Here is a 19,179-nt window from a genome sequence, read left to right as displayed (position 1 = left end):
AATATGTAATTTGAAAACCAATTTGTTGTTTTTTTTTTTCATTTGCACTGTACGGACATTGATAACCCGATAATTCGCTACAATTTGAAAATATTCTATGAAACTTTTTTCAGTGAACTTTCTTTTTAGTTCCAACAAATCAATCCACAATTTTTACCCACTTGTTACAGACATATCTGTATTCATGTTGCTTCATCGCTTTATAATCTAACTGTATTGCAAACGTTCTACTCACCACGACCATTCACGAGATGATACCCAGGGTTCGCGCCAGGCTTTGATACTCGGTCCGCGACACGTAACAACCGGTCATGACTCGTTTGCCACTGTAGGCTGTTCGGCCATGCAGCAGCCGCCAGTTGTCAAATATCATTACCGTACCGGGAGTCAGCCGGAACTTCCACGCCATCGATTCGTTGTTGATCTCGGCGGCCAGCTGCTTGTAGTCCCGATAGAACTGTGGAATCTGTTCCTGGGGAATGGTTTTCATAACTGATCGGTCGTAGGTGTTGAACCTGAGCTGTTCGACCTCTCCGGTGATAATGTTCTTTTTTATGACCGGTGCACAGCAAGTGTGATTTTTGCCTTCTTCAAGGTACTCCGCCGTCACTGGATATTGGCACAATCGATCGAACACGTCCGGTTGATTGAGTTTAAGCTGTTCCGCAGCCTTAAAACCATCGATCAGGATTGTCTCTCCTCCAGTTCCATTGAACTGGATGCAATGCAGAATTTGAAGTCCGGATGCATCGGAAAAGTAGGTATTGTCCGTGTGCGGCCCAAGATAGTTTTTCGTGTACGCCGTATCGCTGTGATCCATGCTATCACTGAAAGTCCACATCTCTCCGAACAGCGTTTTGTGCACGGGGAATATCCGGGTCACAGCCATTTCTGTGCTATGCTGATTTGCAGGAACCTTTTCGATGAACGCCACTCCATACAATATCAAGCTGGTCACCACTCGACGTATGACGTCATCGTCACAGAGCAATTCGTTCAACGTTACCCTACAGTACTCGGGACATAGACTTATCAACTCCTGATCCCATAGAACTGGTTGAGAGTGTTCCTGAAGCAGTGCCCTGTGATAATCCTCGTATTGCGATTCGTAAAGGAAACTCAACTCGTAAGTGGAAGTGTGTCCGTCATTCCCTGTAACAAAATAAAGTTTAAGAAGGTAACCAAAAATTGTAGGAAAAAAAACTTACATATTACATTCAGCGCTTGATCCTGTACTTCATAGCTCGACGGACACACGTCATCGGGGATGTCCAGCACAGACAGCGATCGTTGGAACGTTTCATGGTTGTAGCACTCCTTGCAGCGACAGTTGTCCCTCAGCCAAACGTAGCTAATCCGCAACGTCCTGTTTGGTTCTCCATTTTCATCCTCAACCGGAACGGGCCTTTCCAACGTAAGGAACAGTTTATCGTCGATTTGCTGGATCGGTTTGGATGCTGGCATCATGAAACGAACAGTTCAAAAATAGAAAAACGTTTACTAAGGATTAAACCGGTTGATAACACTTCAAGCTAAAAAAATAACTGGAATAAACGTGAGCACATGCGTGCGCTCAGACCTGAAACCCAACTGTCTCGCAACTGCAGGGGATGAGATTATTTAATAACTGCTGGTTGCTTTAAATCGGGCTATTGATAGTTCAACCCGGTCGGCTAGTCGGTGATAAGGGAAAGATGAGGACAGAGTCCAACGCTACATCATGCTATGTGTCAGGCGTTTTGTTTGGGAAACAGGATTCACGATGTTTTTTTGCAATTGTTTTCGAATAGGGTAAATAGGAAATGGTTGCACTCAAACATCAGTACAAACATGTGCGCAATGAGGTTCTATTCTTGATTCAGAACAATAACAAAAATAGATAACTGATAACAAGTTTCTTTTGAAAAAAGGAACGAAAGAGAATGAATTTTTGAAATACATACTATTTAGTGTATGCAAAACAAGCCTGCGAAATTTTCGTGGTTTTTTCAAACTTAGATAGGTAATAGGTTTTTTTTAACAGATCGTAAGACGTATCCAACGTTTTGGTTGAAGACCGTCAGATGTTCCGCAAATCCACAAATGCAAATCGAGGAGTGGCCCAGAAATTAAATTAAAAAACCCGCGAAAATAGAACAAAAATTAAATTTAACTGACAAATTACTTATACAAAATTTTAACTAAAAATCAGTCTTTACGGAGCAACCCATGTTAGGTTCTTTTTGTTGCTTCATCGTTCCCGCAATTAAAAATTTTAATTCAAATTACAATTTATAAGATTTTTTTTTATTAAAGTAGTTTATTATTGATCAAAATGGCTGGTAAGTGCAAACCTTAATTAAGTTTCACGTAGATTTTTGTAATTTTTGTAATTTTTGTCATTTCTGTCATTTTTCTCATTTATGCCGTTTTTGCCATTTTTGTCGTTTTTGTCATTTTTGTCATTTTTGTCATTTTTGTTATTTTTGTTATTTTTGTCATTTTTGTCATTTTTTTCATTTTTGTCATTTTTGTTATTTTTGTCATTCATGTCATTTTTGTCATTTTTGTCATTTTTGTCATTTTTGTAATTTTTGTCACTTTTGTCGTTTTTGTCTTTTTTGTCATTTTTTGTCATTTTTGCCATTTTTGTCATTTTTGTCATTTTAGTCTTTTTTGTCATTTTTGTCACTTTTGTCATTTTTGTCATTTTTGTCATTTTTGTCATTTTTGTCATTTTTGTCATTTTTGTCATTTTTGTCATTTTTGTCATTTTTGTCATTTTTGTCATTTTTGTCATTTTTGTCATTTTTGTCATTTTTGTCATTTTTGTCATTTTTGTCATTTTTGTCATTTTTGTCATTTTTGTCATTTTTGTCATTTTTGTCATTTTTGTCATTTTTTTAATTTTTTTTAATTTTTGTCATTTTTGTAATTTTTGTGACTTTTGTCATTTTTGTCATTTTTTGTCATTTTTGTCATTTTTGTCATTTTTGTCATTTTTGTCATTTTTATCATTTTTGTCATTTTTGTATTTTTTGTCATTTTTGTCATTTTTGTCATTTTTGTCATTTTTGTCATTTTTGTCATTTTTGTCATTTTTGTCATTTTTGTCATTTTTGTCATTTTTGTCATTTTTGTCATTTTTGTCATTTTTGTCATTTTTGTCATTTTTGTCATTTTTGTCATTTTTGTCATTTTTGTCATTTTTGTCATTTTTGTCATTTTTGTCATTTTTGTCATTTTTGTCATTTTTGTCATTTTTGTCATTTTTGTCATTTTTGTCATTTTTGTCATTTTTGTCATTTTTGTCATTTATGTCATTTTTGTCATTTTTTTCATTTTTGTCATTTTTTTCATTTTTTCATTTTTGTCATTTTTATCATTTTTGTCATTTTTGTCATTTTCGTCATTTCTTGCATTTTTTAATTTTCGTCATTCTTGTCATTTTTGTCATTTTTGTATTTTTTGTAATTCTGTCATTTTTGCATTTTTTGTAATTCTGTCATTTTTGTCATTTTTGTAATTTTTGCCATTTTTGTCAATTTTGTCATTTTTTGTCATTTTTGTCATTTTTGTCATTTTCGTCATTTTCGTTATTTGTGTCATTTTTGTCATTTTTGCATTTTTTGTTATTTTGTCATTTTTTTTTTTGTCATTTTTGTCAATTTTGTCATTTTGTCATTTTTGTCATTTTGGTCATTTCTGTCATTTTTATCATTCTTGTCATTTTTGTCATTTTTGTCATTTTTGTCATTTTTGTCATTTTTGTTATTTTTGTCATTTTTGTCATTTTTGTCATTTTTGTCATTTTTGTTATTTTTGTTATTTTTGTCATTTTTGTAATTTTTATCATTTTTGTCATTTTTGTCATTTTTGTCATTTCTAACATTTTTGTCATTTTTGTCATTTTTGTCAATTTTGTCATTTTTTGTCATTTTTGTCATTTTCGTCATTTTCGTTATTTTTGTCATTTTTGTCATTTTTGTCATTTTTGTCAATTTTGTCGTTTTGTCATTTTTGTCATTTTGGTCATTTTGGTCATTTTTGTCATTTTTGTCATTTTTGTCATTTTTGTCATTTTTGCATTTTTTGTTATTTTGTCATTTTTTTTGTCATTTTTGTCATTTTTGTCAATTTTGTCGTTTTGTCATTTTTGTCATTTTGGTCATTTTGGTCATTTTTGTCATTTTTGTCATTTTTGTCATTTTTGTCATTTTTGTAATTTTTGTCTCTTTTGTCATTTTTGTCATGTTTGTCATTTTTGTCATTTTTGTCATTTTTGTCATTTTTGTCATTTTTGTCAATTTTGTCATTTTTTGTCATTTTTGTCATTTTCGTCATTTTCGTTATTTGTGTCATTTTTGTCATTTTTGTCATTTTTGTCATTTTTGTCATTTTTGTCATTTTTGTCATTTTTGTCATTTTTGTCATTTTTGTCATTTTTGTCATTTTTGCATTTTTTGTTATTTTGTCATTTTTTTTTTTTTGTCATTTTTGTCATTTTTGTCAATTTTGTCATTTTGTCATTTTTGTCATATTTGTCATATTTGTCATTTTTGTCATTTTTGTTATTTTTGTCATTTTTGTCATTTTTGTCTTTTTTATCATTTTTGTCATTTTTGTCATTTTTGTCATTTTTGTCATTTTTGTCATTTTTGTCATTTTTGTCATTTTTGTCATTTTTGTCATTTTTGCCATTTTTGTCATTTTTGTCATTTTTGTCATTTTTGTCATTTTTGTCATTTTTGTCATTTTTGTCATTTTTGTCATTTTTGTCATTTTTGTCATTTTTGTCATTTTTGTCATTTTTGTCATTTTTGTCATTTTTGTCATTTTTGTCATTTTTGTCATTTTTGTCATTTTTGTCATTTTTGTCATTTTTGTCATTTTTGTCATTTTTGTCATTTTTGTCATTTTTGTCATTTTTGTCATTTTTGTCATTTTTGTCATTTTTGTCATTTTTGTCATTTTTGTCATTTTTGTCATTTTTGTCATTTTTGTCAATTTTGTCATTTTGTCATTTTTGTCTTTTTTGTCATTTTTGACAGTTTCGTCATTTTTGTCATTTTTGTCATTTTTGTCATTTTTGTCATTTTTGTCATTTTTGTCATTTTTGTCATTTTTGTCATTTTTGTCATTTTTGTCATTTTTGTCATTTTTGTCATTTTTGTCATTTTTGTCATTTTTGTCATTTTTGTCATTTTTGTCATTTTTGTCATTTTTGTCATTTTTGTCATTTTTGTCATTTTTGTCATTTTTGTCATTTTTGTCATTTTTGTCATTTTTGTCATTTTTGTCATTTTTGTCATTTTTGTCATTTTTGTCATTTTTGTCATTTTTGTCATTTTTGTCATTTTTGTCATTTTTGTCATTTTTGTCATTTTTGTCATTTTTGTCATTTTTGTCATTTTTGTCATTTTTGTCATTTTTGTCATTTTTGTCATTTTTGTCATTTTTGTCATTTTTGTCATTTTTGTCATTTTTGTCATTTTTGTCAATTTTGTCATTTTGTCATTTTTGTCATTTTTGTCATTTTTGTCATTTTTGTCATTTTTGTCATTTTTGTCATTTTTGTCATTTTTGTCATTTTTGTCATTTTTGTCATTTTTGTCAATTTTGTCATTTTGTCATTTTTGTCTTTTTTGTCATTTTTGACATTTTTGTTATTTTTGTCATTTTTGTCATTTTTGTCATTTTTGTCATTTTTGTCATTTTTGTCATTTTTGTCATTTTTGTCATTTTTGTCATTTTTGTCATTTTTGTCATTTTTGTCATTTTTGTCATTTTTGTCATTTTTGTCATTTTTGTCATTTTTGTCATTTTTGTCATTTTTGTCAATTTTGTCATTTTGTCATTTTTGTCATTTTTGTCATTTTTGTCATTTTTGTCATTTTTGTCATTTTTGTCATTTTTGTCATTTTTGTCATTTTTGTCATTTTTGTCATTTTTGTCATTTTTGTCATTTTTGTCATTTTTGTCATTTTTGTCATTTTTGTCATTTTTGTCATTTTTGTCATTTTTGTCATTTTTGTCATTTTTGTCATTTTTGTCATTTTTGTCATTTTTGTCATTTTTGTCATTTTTGTCATTTTTGTCATTTTTGTCAATTTTGTCATTTTGTCATTTTTGTCTTTTTTGTCATTTTTGACATTTTTGTTATTTTTGTTATTTTTGTCATTTTTGTCATTTTTGTCATTTTTGTCATTTTTGTCATTTTTGTCATTTTTGTCATTTTTGTTATTTTTGTCATTTTTGTCATTTTTGGCATTTTTGTCATTTTGGTCATTTTTGTCATTTTTGTCATTTTGTCATTTTTGTCATTTTTGTCATTTTTGTCATTTTTGTCATTTTTGTCATTTTTGTCATTTTTGTCATTTTTGTTATTTTTGTCATTTCTGTCATTTTTGTCATTTTTGTCATTTTTGTCATTTTTGTCATTTTTGTCATTTTTGTCATTTTTGCCATTTTTGTCATTTTTGTCATTTTTGTCATTTTTGTCATTTTTGTCATTTTTGTCATTTTTGTCATTTTTGTCATTTTTGTCATTTTTGTCATTTTTGTCATTTTTGTCATTTTTGTCATTTTTGTCATTTTTGTCATTTTTGTCATTTTTGTCATTTTTGTCATTTTTGTCATTTTTGTCATTTTTGTCATTTTTGTCATTTTTGTCATTTTTGTCAATTTTGTCATTTTGTCATTTTTGTCATTTTTGTCATTTTTGTCATTTTTGTCATTTTTGTCATTTTTGTCATTTTTGTCATTTTTGTCATTTTTGTCATTTTTGTCAATTTTGTCATTTTGTCATTTTTGTCTTTTTTGTCATTTTTGACATTTTTGTCATTTTTGTCATTTTTGTCATTTTTGTCATTTTTGTCATTTTTGTCATTTTTGTCATTTTTGTCATTTTTGTCATTTTTGTCATTTTTGTCATTTTTGTCATTTTTGTCATTTTTGTCATTTTTGTCATTTTTGTCATTTTTGTCATTTTTGTCATTTTTGTCATTTTTGTCATTTTTGTCATTTTTGTCATTTTTGTCATTTTTGTCATTTTTGTCATTTTTGTCATTTTTGTCATTTTTGTCATTTTTGTCATTTTTGTCATTTTTGTCATTTTTGTCATTTCTAACATTTTTGTCATTTTTGTAATTTTTGTGACTTTTGTCATTTTTGTCATTTTTTGTCATTTTTGTCATTTTTGTCATTTTTGTCATTTTTGTCATTTTTGTCATTTTTGTCATTTTTGTCATTTTTGTCATTTTTGTATTTTTTGTCATTTTTGTCATTTTTTGTCATTTTTGTCATTTTTGTCATTTTTGTCATTTTTGTCATTTTTGTCATTTTTGTCATTTTTGTCATTTTTGTCATTTTTGTCATTTTTGTCATTTTTGTCATTTTTGTCATTTTTGTCATTTTTGTCATTTTTGTCATTTTTGTCATTTTTGTCATTTTTGTATTTTTTGTCATTTTTGTCATTTTTGTCATTTTTGTCATTTTTGTCATTTTTGTCATTTTTGTCATTTTTGTCATTTTTGTCATTTTTGTCATTTTTGTCATTTTTGTCATTTTTGTCATTTTTGTCATTTTTGTCATTTTTGTCATTTTTGTCATTTTTGTCATTTTTGTCATTTTTGTCATTTTTGTCATTTTTGTCATTTTTGTCAATTTTGTCATTTTGTCATTTTTGTCATTTTTGTCATTTTTGTCATTTTTGTCATTTTTGTCATTTTTGTCATTTTTGTCATTTTTGTCATTTTTGTCATTTTTGTCATTTTTGTCATTTTTGTCATTTTTGTCATTTTTGTCATTTTTGTCATTTTTGTCATTTTTGTCATTTTTGTCATTTTTGTCATTTTTGTCATTTTTGTCATTTTTGTCATTTTTGTCATTTTTGTCATTTTTGTCATTTTTGTCATTTTTGTCATTTTTGTCATTTTTGTCAATTTTGTCATTTTGTCATTTTTGTCTTTTTTGTCATTTTTGACATTTTTGTTATTTTTGTCATTTTTGTCATTTTTGTCATTTTTGTCATTTTTGTCATTTTTGTCATTTTTGTCATTTTTGTCATTTTTGTCATTTTTGTCATTTTTGTTATTTTTGTCATTTTTGTCATTTTTGTCATTTTTGTCATTTTTGTCATTTTCGTTATTTGTGTCATTTTTGTCATTTTTGTCATTTTTGTCATTTTTGCATTTTTTTGTTATTTTGTCATTTTTATTGTCATTTTTGTCATTTTTGTCAATTTTGTCATTTTGTCATTTTGTCATTTTTGTCATTTTTGTCATTTTTGTCATTTTTGTAATTTTTGTCATTTTTGTCATTTTTGTCATTTTTGTCATATTTGTCATATTTGTCATTTTTGTCATTTTTGTCATTTTTGTCATTTTTGTTATTTTTGTCATTTTTGTCTTTTTTGTCTTTTTTATCATTTTTATCATTTTTGTCATATTTGTCATTTTTGTCATTTTTGTCATTTTTGTCATTTTTGTCATTTTTGTCATTTTTGTCATTTTTGCCATTTTTGTCATTTTTGTCATTTTTGTCATTTTTGTCATTTTTGTCATTTTTGTCATTTTTGTCATTTTTGTCATTTTTGTCATTTTTGTCATTTTTGTCATTTTTGTCATTTTTGTCATTTTTGTCATTTTTGTCATTTTTGTCATTTTTGTCATTTTTGTTATTTTTGTCATTTTTGTCATTTTTGTCATTTTTGTCATTTTTGTCATTTTTGTCATTTTTGTCATTTTTGTCATTTTTGTCATTTTTGTCATTTTTGTCATTTTTGTCATTTTTGTTATTTTTTTTTTCATTTTTTTAATTTTTCTCATTTTTGTTCTTTTTGTATTTTTTGTAATTTTGTCATTTTTGTCATTTTTGCCATTTTTGAATTTTTTGTAATTCCGTCATTTTTGTCATTTTTGCCATTTTTGTCATTTTTGTCATTTTTTTCATTTTTGTCATTTTTGTCATTTTTGTCATTTTTGTCATTTTTGTCATTTTTGTCATTTTTGTCATTTTTGTCATTTTTGTCATTTTTGTCATTTTTGTCATTTTTGTCATTTTTGTCATTTTTGTCATTTTTGTCATTTTTGTCATTTTTGTCATTTTTGTCATGTTTGTCATTTTTGTCATTTTTGTCATTTTTGTCATTTTTGTCATTTTTGTCATTTTTGTCATTTTTGTCATTTTTTGTCATTTTTGTCATTTTTTTCATTTTTTTCATTTTTGTCATTTTTGTCATTTTTGTCATTTTTGTCATTTTTGTCATTTTTGTCATTTTTGTCATTTTTGTCTTTTTTGTCATTTTTGTCATTTTTGTCATTTTTGTCATTTTTGTCAATTTTGTCATTTTTTTCATTTTTGTCATTTTCGTCATTTTCGTTATTTGTGTCATTTTTGTCATTTTTGTCATTTTTGTCATTTTTGCATTTTTTGTTATTTTGTCATTTTTATTGTCATTTTTGTCATTTTTGTCAATTTTGTCATTTTGTCATTTTTGTCATTTTTGTCATTTTTGTCATTTTTGTCATTTTTGTTATTTTTGTCATTTTTGTAATTTTTGTAATTTTTGTCATTTTTGTCATTTTTGTCATTTTTGTCATTTTTGTCATATTTGTCATATTTGTCATTTTTGTAGTTTTTGTAATTTTTGTCACTTTTGTCATTTTTGTCATTTTCGTCATTTTCGTCATTTTTGTCAATTTTGTCATTTTTGTCATTTTTGTCATTTTTGTCATTTTTGTCATTTTTGTCATTTTTGTCATTTTTGTCATTTTCGTCATTTTTGTCATTTTTGTTATTTTCGTCATTTTCGTCATTTTTGTCAATTTTGTCAATTTTGTCATTTTTGTCATTTTTGTCATTTTTGTCATTTTCGTCATTTTCGTCATTTTTGTCATTTTTGTCATTTTTGTCATTTTTGTCGTTTTTGTCATTTTTGTAATTTTTGTAATTTTTGTAATTTTTGTAATTTTTGTAATTTTTGTAATTTTTGTAATTTTTGTAATTTTTGTAATTTTTGTAATTTTTGTAATTTTTGTAATTTTTGTAATTTTTGTCATTTTTGTAATTTTTGTAATTTTTGTAATTTTTGTCATTGTTGTAATTTTTATCGTTTTTGTCGTTTTTGTCTTTTTTGTCATTTTTGTACTTTTTGTCATTTTTGTCATTTTTGTCATTTTTGTCATTTTCGTCGTTTTTGTCAATTTTGTCAATTTTGTCATTTTTGTCATTTTTGTCATTTTTGTCATTTTTGTCATTTTTTTAATTTTTGTCAATTTTGTCATTTTTGTCATTTTCGTCATTTTTGTCAATTTTGTCATTTTTGTCATTTTTGTCATTTTTGTCATTTTTGTCATTTTTGTCATTTTTGTCATTTTTCTCACTTTTGTCACTTTTGTCATTTTTGTCATTTTTGTCATTTTTGTCATTTTTGTCATTTTTGTCATTTTTGTAATTTTTGTAATTTTTGTCATTTTTGTCATTTTTGTCATTTTCGTCATTTTCGTCGTTTTTGTCAATTTTGTCAATTTTGTTACTTTTGTCATTTTTGTCATTTTTGTCATTTTTGTCATTTTTGTCATTTTTGTCATTTTTGTCATATTTGTCTTTTTTTGTCTTTTTGTCATTTTTGTCAGTGATGTAATTTTTATCATTTTTTTCACATTTGTCATTTTGTCATTTTTGTAATTTTTGTCATTTTTGTATTTTTTGTCATTTTTGTTATTTTTGTCATTTTCGTCATTTTCGTCGTTTTTGGCAATTTTGTCATTTTTGTCATTTTTGCCAATTTTGTCATTTCTGTCACTTTTGTCATTTTTGTCATTTTTGTCATTTTTGTCATTTTCGTCATTTTTATCATTTTTGTCAATTTTGTCAATTTTGTCAATTTTGTCAATTTTGTCATTTTTGTCATTTTTGTCATTTTTGTCATTTTTGTCATTTTTGTCATTTTCGTCATTTTCGTCATTTTTGTCAATTTTGTCAATTTTGTCAATTTTGTCAATTTTGTCAATTTTGTCAATTTTGTCATTTTTGTCATTTTTGTCATTTTTGTCATTTTTGTCATTTTTGTCATTTTTGTCATTTTTGTCATTTTTGTCATTTTTGTCATTTTTGTCATTTTTGTCATTTTTGTCGTTTTCGTCGTTTTTGTCATTTTTGACATTTTTGTTATTTTTGTCATTTTCATCATTTTTGACAATTTTGTCATTTTTGTCATTTTTTTAATTTTTGTCAATTTTGTCATTTTTGTAATTTTTTTCACTTTTGTTATTTTTGTCATTTTTGTCTTTTCTGTCATTTTTGTCATTTTCGTCATTTTCGTCATTTTAATTTTTTTTTAATGATAATTGACAATCTATCGTAGAAAAAATCGTGAATTGAATATAATTTGAGATAAGCTTCGCGGGTCGCACAAACGTGCCTCGAGGGCCGAATGCGGCCCGCGGGCCGCGGGTGGCTAACCCCTGATTTACAGTTTTTTCAGACCTAATAGAGACTTGCAATTTGCTAAAATTAAATGAAAACGTGGATAGGAAACATTGTTTGATTTTTGATTCAAATATGTACACGTACGTGTACGTAGCAACGTAAGACCGTCTCGCATTTTGTTCCCGTTTTTTGCATTATTTATTTCACTTTTTAGTAGATATTTGAAAAAGTTTAAAAATAGTTGATGCTTCAATTCCATTCGGCCCTAATGAGCATATATTTTTTTATTTTTTTCCTATCCAAGTTCAAATAAAGTAAACCAAAAACCTGCTCACCTGGTGGCTCAATGTCCTCGGTAATTTCTCGGAACAGGTTTTCATCGAACGGAACTACGCCATCCTTCATTTTGAGCCGAAGCTTTTCCAAATTTTCTGGGGTACACTCGAGCAGAGCCAAAACTTTTGTCGTTTTGCTATCTTCCGTTTCAAGTTGAGGCTCAGATTCAGGTTGAGATTGCAATATCTCGATGGACGTTTCCATCTCTGGCTGATTATCTGTCGAATTTTCTGACGCGGTGAAAACTGTTTCTTTTTCTGCGGTTTTTCTTATTATCGGTTTTGACTGATCGATGGCACGGGTGGCTTCAAAGACTTGCTCGTTCTGACATGGCATCATTTTGATCCTTTTTAGTACGATTTCCTTCTTTTCTGGCGACACTTTAGCAAATGCGATTCTTTGGATTGTTGTTCCAGGTTCCTGCTTAAATTTAAAAATTTTTGCCGGTGTAGTCCCGGCCAGAGAAACAGCTCGATGCGGTCGTTTAATAATCCTAACAGGATTGAGCACCGGAGATTTTTTCAACGGGTCCTGTACATTTTCTTCAGTATGAATTAACGTTTCAACGTAAGCAGCTTTTTCCAGGTTTTGTTCTATGCCGACAGGTTGAAGATCTAAGCTAACCGTTACGAAGGTCGGTTCTTTACTACTAATCCCAGCGACGGATTCAATCGTTTGACCGGGCCGCACCATCGGGGGAGCAATCCGGCTCAATCCTTCCGAATCGCACAGTGTGTACAAATTAAGCGAAGGGTTAGCCGTAACATTCAAACTTCGGGACAGTTTGTTTTTGTAGTCCGCATCCCGGAAGTGTCGGGAGCACACGAAGTACCGTCCCCGAATCACGTCCACGTCCAACGGTCGCAGTTCCGGTATGTTGAGAATCGATTTCCACAGCTCTGCTCGTTCCCGGTCGGAGGGAAATTTGTGCACCAGCTCGAACTTTTCACCCTGGCAGCAGGGCACGACACACGCGCGAGGTTTTGCCATAACGTTAAAATATATTTAAAAACGCTCAAATAATCGTTTTATTAAATGATTTCCGTAAAAATCACTGTTTTAAACCGTTTTAAGATAAAAAAAAAACTTCGATCAGAATTCAAAAACATCTAACACGCTTATCTATTTTCAACCATTATTGAGTTTATCGAAACAATGAAACGGTTTTGGTTTGGTTTGTAAAAATCTATGATTATAATTGATAAATTAATATTATATCGCAATCCTAACGAAAAAGTTGAACATGATTCATCTTGATTTTATATAGAGAAAAACAAATTCGGCACTGTTTCAATATTTATGCAACTTGTTTATATAAAATTTAACGAAATTTTTTGGCACTGAAAATTATTATTTTCTTCAAAACTATTTTTTATAGAAATGTTGGAGAAAAAACTCAGTTTAAAAATTCAATCTTAAAATTTTAGAATTAGTGAACCTGCATATAAGACAAGCGACATCTGATCCCTCTTAAAATAAAATATCTGGCCACATCGCCGAAAGCTTGGACAAAAAAATCATCAGCACTGTTTTGTGCCTCAATGTTCAAGCTCTAAAGTGAACGCTCAGTAAATCCAACAAAACAACATCGAATTTGATGCCCGCTGGATCGTGATAAACGGTATGAATGACTTGAATTTTGTCAACAAACACATAGTTTTATAATTACGAACACGAACCACCAGAGCAGTAAAAAAAATTGCTCCTTATCATAAATTCATATGACGAGCTTTGAAATTATTTGCTCGAGCTAATACAGCAATCCGAATACTCTCCTTGGTTTAGTTTTTTTTATTAGAAAGCTAAAAGCTCCACGACAAAAGCTCGGATGAAATGAGTAGAACATGAGTTGCATTTTAACACAAACATGGTTGAAATAACCCGAGCGTGTTCTATTTGTTTACAAACAAAGATACACTGTAAGCACGCGAAACTCATTTTTGTTGAAATTTTATCATTCTGTTTATTTTTATTAAGGCGGTTCATTTCTGTACTAAAAATTTAATTATGTTGATTTTTTTTAAAAAGAAAAGATATTTCATTTTTTAAATTCTAACCGTTTCTTGCATTATGTTTGTATCAATTGAATGAGAATCTGATATATTTTTAATATTGTGTTTTGGATGTTTCTGTACAAGATTTTTGGATTACTCAAATATCATACAACTTATCGTCAATATGATTCTGTTCTGATTACATGAATAGTGACTATTCAAGTGATCGTTCTAAAATCTTCCAATTTTTGAATAAATTTGCTATCTTTCCTGTGTCTTCGCTTGAAATGATACAAAAATATTTTTTAAAGATACCAGTAATAATCCGTAAAACAAAACTCGGAATGCATCAGAGTGTGTCTCTACTGGCTTCAAAACAAATAAAAATGGCGTGTTTTGGTTTGGCGGCGGAAACGAAGAAATCTTTTTTGTTTGGCAAATCCTCAGCTAAAATGTAAGTTTATAGCAATTATGTTTTCCATAAACTATTTTTTAATTGTTTCAATTTTTTTCAGTAATAAATAACCCTGCAATCCTGGGGTGCAGGTTTGATGGTCCGGAAGGGGAATTTGCCGGTCGAGACATTCGCGGCAACAGCAGCACATGATCCAGATCTCCGTCGGAAACATCCCGCATCTCCTCGAAAGCGTTGGACCTGTTTCCCCAATCGGCTAAGGGATCCTAAAGGAACCGTATTTAATCAACTTACTAAACCAACTGACGGAACTTTGGTGTCACCGGATGAGCTGCTCAGTATTTTTAACATGAAAGTTACCCGAATAAAAAAATACTGTTACCAAACAGTTACTATAATAGTAATATAATTATAAGGAATAGCGTAAAAAAACTTTTAACAAACGATAACTGACATCGTAAAAAACATTCCACTAATTGTGAATTCCAAAACGACGGTCTGTGGAATATGGCGTTAAGTTATGTTACTGTTAAAAACTGTTAAAACATTTATATGGAAGTACTGCTCAGCAAACGGTTGAGATAACGTTAAAATACGCTTATGAATAACGTATTTTGTGCATCGAACTGTTTTAGTTACAGTTATTCTTAAAATTACCTTGTAACTGAACATTTACAGTGATAGTCGCAAAACGATTCGATAGAACGTTCTTCCAACGTTATGCGTATTGTATTCTGAATCGTAGGGGAAAGCAGCACGCACACCCACCCACTTTTTTCTTTAAGAGAAAAACAAACTCATTTTTAAATTTTATTATTTTTGATTTAATTCACTTGTATTATGCATTAGTATTTGATATTATGAGCTTCCTCACTAGGTCAAATTTATAAAAACACGGGCGTAGCTGCTGGTCACTGCTGGATCCGAAAGTCGTACGGGACATTTATTCTCCCAGCGTGACGACATTGCTTCCAGCTCCCGTCGCTGAAACAATGAAAAAAAAACCTTCATAAGTTGGCATCGATATATTTATAAAATGTTAATGAAACTTACCGGTTGCGAACATTGCTGGTGTCCTTTTTCCAGTTTATCCGTCCGTCCGTCCGTCGGTTGGATCCAAACCGGAGAAAACATCCTGCAGAAATACTTCCATGCAGTGGTCGACTTGGTACCGGAAGATTCGCCGGGAGTGGACAGCATTCGGGAACTTCATACACTGCAATTAAAAAACTTTAATCAATCACTTTTTATGCGTTTGCCCTACAAATGCGAACAAAAATCCTTTAACACAATAGCACAGCTCACTTACCTTCATGAAAATCAACAGCAAACTCGACTTGCATTCTGTTGATGTTCCATCCAGTTTGAAAAGATAGCAGCACGCGATTTATCCATACTGACCGAGTTGGATGTTGAAAAACCGCTGGCGAAACAGCTTCCGGCGAATTCGGATACATTTTCGTACCAATTATTGTTTAATTTTGTATAATTTATATCCACACGAACGCGAGATAAATACAACGCCATTTTAGTTTTTGCCCATCTGACAAATGTTACCACTGATGCCAAGTGTACTGTTTTTTTTATACGCCTGTTTTAAAATCTTCGAAATAATATTCATTTGAAAAGTTGTAATGCTTTGATTTGCTTTTAATTTGGTAAATTTTTATAATGGTTAGGTTTGATTTTGCATTGAACAATAACTGGTCTGATTTTTGTTAATATTTTCTTTGACAAAATTAAAAGTAATTTTTTTTTCACAATGCATTTACAAGATGTGATACACTTGGACCGCATGTTAAAATGTATGTGTTTAACACTTAGGCCAATGACATAGTGAGTGCGATGCGATGCGAACCAGCGAATACGATTCAATGCGGCGAACCATATTTGATGAACATGTATGTGAATAGGTTAAACCTGGCATACTCCACGCGGCGAAGCAGATGTCAATTTGTTCCGCCGCTCGAGTTCGCATTGGTCGCGTTCGCCAATTCTCATCACATCGCTCTCACTATGACCATAGTTTTGAACTTTTTAAAGAAAAAATAGTATAATAGGAATCGAAACTGTAAAAATGTTGGTTATTGGCGTGGGCGAACGCGACCCTTGGAAACAAATAAATTACGAACGTGTTAAATCAATTCACTCAAATGTTAATAAAATATATAAAAATTATATTCGACTGTCTCAATTCTTCATAAGAAAAAATAAAACAAAATAAATAATATATTTAGATTTAATATGATTTGGTCTGAGTTGTGTTTGAAAAACACAAATCATTTATTACTTTGTTAATACTGATTATATACAAAAACCACCTGGCACCCTAAAATGCGAGTTTGGTCGAATGAAAGAGGGGACGCTTAAGGTAACAGTTTGAGATTGTTTTTACTTTTCACATGAACATCACCTTTTAAACGAACGTATATGTTTCGTTTTGATCGATTTTTGGAAATTTTTCAAACAAGGTTCAACAAAATTTCTACGATAACATAAGCAGTCACTGTTTCTGGATCAGTTAGGTTAACGTATTGACTATAAAAGTTATAGTTTTTTCGTATGCGGGTATCCAGTTGTTCGAACACTACGGAGCCTACGATTGCATCAACGTGCTGGCCCAAATTGCCAACTTCGGTTCACAGCAAGCAACAGGCTATGTTTCAAAGTATCGATTTCAGTGCCCACATGGAGCTGGGGCACTATGAGTAAGGTACCATTCGTTGGTGTACAACTGTGAGCAAACTCAGAAGAAGGACTACTTGAAGCAGCTTGTGTGGCGTTAGTTCCAGGCAAAAAAGTTCAACATACTAATCGAGCTACTCTACTGGGCTGGAAACTGATTTCCAAAACATCATGTAATTGCACGCTCTATCCGTGAAAATATCCGAAAATAGTCACTAGGACTTTCTGTATTCGTTCTACATTCTCAAAGGTAATATGCGAAAGGGTGAGTTTTATGAGTATTATTGTTATAGAATACTTAAAACAGTTATATCATTTTACTGATGCATCTTTTCTTATCAATTCCAGCAGCAGCTCTCATTGCCTACGAAAAAGCCATGCGTTGTCAGCTGGAGTGCAACTCGCTCGTATTTCTGAAGATGCGTTGCGAAGTGCTGCTCAAGTGCATCAATGCGCTCAATCTAGCGGCATCGGATTATACCTGGATTGTGAAGCCATCAGTTTCCACATATGGCGGTGCTACCAGATTAGAAGAATCGGACACCAAAATCGTGATTGTTGATCTGGTAGATATTCGGAAGGAGTTAATAATAACCCAGACGGTGTTGGAAATTTTCAAACAGCTGGACGACTATAAAGCTGTGCTGAATGTCGATACCAACGAGCTGCTGGTGATTTTAGCTAACGCTAAACTGTATACCACGGCCTTCAAGCTGGCCAACATGTTGGGCAAAAGCCTCACTATGATCTATGAAAGCCTGGCAGCATCCTGCGCTATGTGCGCTTGCAGGAAACTGCGGACAATTTTGATTGGCTGCATAAAAACGAAGGTGATTAAAAACATTGTTTTTTGTTCTAATAACTTATCTTAAAAACAGCCAAATTTCAGAATCTGTTCTAAGCTCAGACATACCCGAAACGACTTGGAACTTTTTGATGCTTAGTCTCGAGAATGAAACAAAGGACGTCGAAGCCTGTTATCTCGCCGTGATGAATCAAATCATTGCCAAAAACGGTATTTCACCTCAAAGGTTGACGGACTATTGTATGGTGAGTTATCTTCTAAAAAGTAATGCCCTTCAACCCAATTCATATTTTTTTTAATCTACAGAACAAGGCGCCCACCAAACTAGAGGAAGCCTTCGAAGTCTCCGTCAAACTTATCCAGGCGCAGCTGCAGCAGAAGCTCGGTCACGACGTTACACTTCAATCGATTCTCATTTCCGATTACGCTCATCGATCGGTTGTAGTTTGGGTTGAGCAAAGATGCTAAATTCAAGCAGGTAAATTAGTTTTTCTTTACCGAGGAGATTATTTTTAATGGTTTTACGTTATTTCTTCGTCTATTTCTAGCAAACAAATTTACTGAACCGATAAGCTGGACTGCATTGCTAAATTTCGTGTTCATTCCCCAATGAAAATGCTGATAATTTCGTTAGTTCCAACGCAAGTTTTATAAAAAGAAAACTTATAAACTAAATAAAACGATAGCATTTAATAATTGAATAAATAATATTATCTTTAAGAGATAATAAAATGAATCCTCTCCTTTTTTATTTTTGATGGAAAAAAGATATTTAGAAGATAAGCTGTAGCGTCAGCAATACTTAAAAAAATGATAAGATAACGATAACATATATCTTTTAGTTGCCTTCAGCTACATTTTGAATCTAGAAAAAGGCAAAAAAATGAATGGTTACTCTACTTAACGACCGGTTCGCTGTATCGTAGAGTGCGTCCAAACGATTCCATTCCATGAAAAAAAGACTAGTTTAATCGTACATGAATAATCCAAAACTATACAGCTAATCTTTCGTGTGTCTGGGGAAGAAGATAATGGAAATCGTTATTGTATGATACCGATTCATGCGGGTAATCACTTGGCGCACGGCACACTCCCAAATAAACGTACTTCAATCAATCAAACATCGTCTTTCTATCCTCTTTTGTTGTTAAAAAAGTGCTAGACTTAAGTGATCAATTGTAAAAAAAACTAAAACGAGTTTGGCTCCTGAAAGCTTAAAAAAATCAATCAAACAAATTGACAAATATAAAGTTTTGTCAAGAAAGGTTGTATCTAGAAATGGAAATGATTTTCATTTCAATGTGAATGCATATTGTCCATGAAATATTCAAAATGCTGTTAATTGCTTTTTCACATTCTATACATTTGGGAATCAAAAATCTCTAATATTTTATTAAATTTTTATAGTTTGCGGTAAAGAGCTTCAAATGAAAAGGCCCTTTTTTTAAATAATTATTTTTTTTCAGGGATTTTCATCCTTTTGGATGATTCATCCCATCTTTTTTTTTGTTTCGATTAAAGTCGTTTTACCA

At 30.3% G+C, this 19,179-nt stretch overlaps 3 protein-coding genes across 6 annotated transcripts; 1 reads left to right on the top strand and 2 right to left on the bottom strand.

Moving 5' to 3' along the window:
• Nucleotides 1-139: 139 nt before the first annotated feature.
• On the bottom strand, nucleotides 140-12,837 carry LOC129757360 (uncharacterized). The gene is made up of 3 exons (XM_055754561.1): nucleotides 11,748-12,837; nucleotides 1,209-1,457; nucleotides 140-1,152 (listed from the first exon to the last, which is right to left on the bottom strand). The coding sequence occupies exons 1-3, from the start codon at nucleotides 12,736-12,738 to the stop codon at nucleotides 245-247; spliced, it is 2,148 nt and encodes a 715-aa protein (XP_055610536.1). The 5' UTR covers nucleotides 12,739-12,837; the 3' UTR covers nucleotides 140-244.
• Nucleotides 12,838-14,994: 2,157 nt separating this feature from the next.
• Nucleotides 14,995-15,634, bottom strand: LOC129751723 (uncharacterized). The gene is made up of 3 exons (XM_055747389.1): nucleotides 15,467-15,634; nucleotides 15,211-15,373; nucleotides 14,995-15,141 (listed from the first exon to the last, which is right to left on the bottom strand). Exons 1-3 carry the CDS (start codon nucleotides 15,612-15,614, stop codon nucleotides 15,069-15,071), a joined length of 384 nt encoding a protein of 127 aa, XP_055603364.1. The 5' UTR covers nucleotides 15,615-15,634; the 3' UTR covers nucleotides 14,995-15,068.
• A 1,100-nt stretch (nucleotides 15,635-16,734) lies between these two features.
• Nucleotides 16,735-18,377, top strand: LOC129756891 (nuclear pore complex protein Nup160 homolog). 4 transcript variants are annotated; one of them, XR_008739560.1, is made up of 5 exons: nucleotides 16,735-17,092; nucleotides 17,194-17,672; nucleotides 17,732-17,892; nucleotides 17,954-18,125; nucleotides 18,196-18,376. XR_008739560.1 is itself a non-coding variant. In XM_055753933.1 (5 exons), exons 1-3 carry the CDS (start codon nucleotides 17,098-17,100, stop codon nucleotides 17,741-17,743), a joined length of 504 nt encoding a protein of 167 aa, XP_055609908.1. In that variant the 5' UTR covers nucleotides 16,735-17,097; the 3' UTR covers nucleotides 17,744-17,892; nucleotides 17,954-18,125; nucleotides 18,196-18,377. The 4 variants fall into 4 exon arrangements, 2 of the variants coding, with proteins under 2 accessions (XP_055609908.1, XP_055609909.1); XR_008739561.1 differs by having other exon boundaries at nucleotides 17,191-17,672; XM_055753933.1 differs by having other exon boundaries at nucleotides 16,735-17,107; nucleotides 17,191-17,672; nucleotides 18,196-18,377.
• Nucleotides 18,378-19,179: the final 802 nt, after the last annotated feature.

Source organism: Uranotaenia lowii, chromosome 3 (assembly GCF_029784155.1).
Source record: "Uranotaenia lowii strain MFRU-FL chromosome 3, ASM2978415v1, whole genome shotgun sequence".
NCBI classification, from domain to species: domain Eukaryota; kingdom Metazoa; phylum Arthropoda; class Insecta; order Diptera; family Culicidae; genus Uranotaenia; species Uranotaenia lowii.
Note: the sequence above shows the minus strand (reverse complement) of the source record. Positions and strands in the feature narration are given on the sequence as shown.

Coding starts and splice junctions, on each gene's coding strand:
- LOC129751723 (XM_055747389.1), bottom strand. CDS start 15,614: ATGTATCCGAATTCGCCGGAAGCTGTTTCGCCAGCGGTTTTTCAACAT. Junction 15,374..15,466: donor TGCTGTTGATTTTCATGAAG/GTAAGTGAGCTG, acceptor TTTTAATTGCAG/TGTATGAAGTTCCCGAATGC. Junction 15,142..15,210: donor ACCAGCAATGTTCGCAACCG/GTAAGTTTCATT, acceptor TCATTGTTTCAG/CGACGGGAGCTGGAAGCAAT.
- LOC129757360 (XM_055754561.1), bottom strand. CDS start 12,738: ATGGCAAAACCTCGCGCGTGTGTCGTGCCCTGCTGCCAGGGTGAAAAG. Junction 1,458..11,747: donor CGAGGACATTGAGCCACCAG/GTGAGCAGGTTT, acceptor TCATGATGCCAG/CATCCAAACCGATCCAGCAA. Junction 1,153..1,208: donor TCAAGCGCTGAATGTAATAT/GTAAGTTTTTTT, acceptor ATTTTGTTACAG/GGAATGACGGACACACTTCC.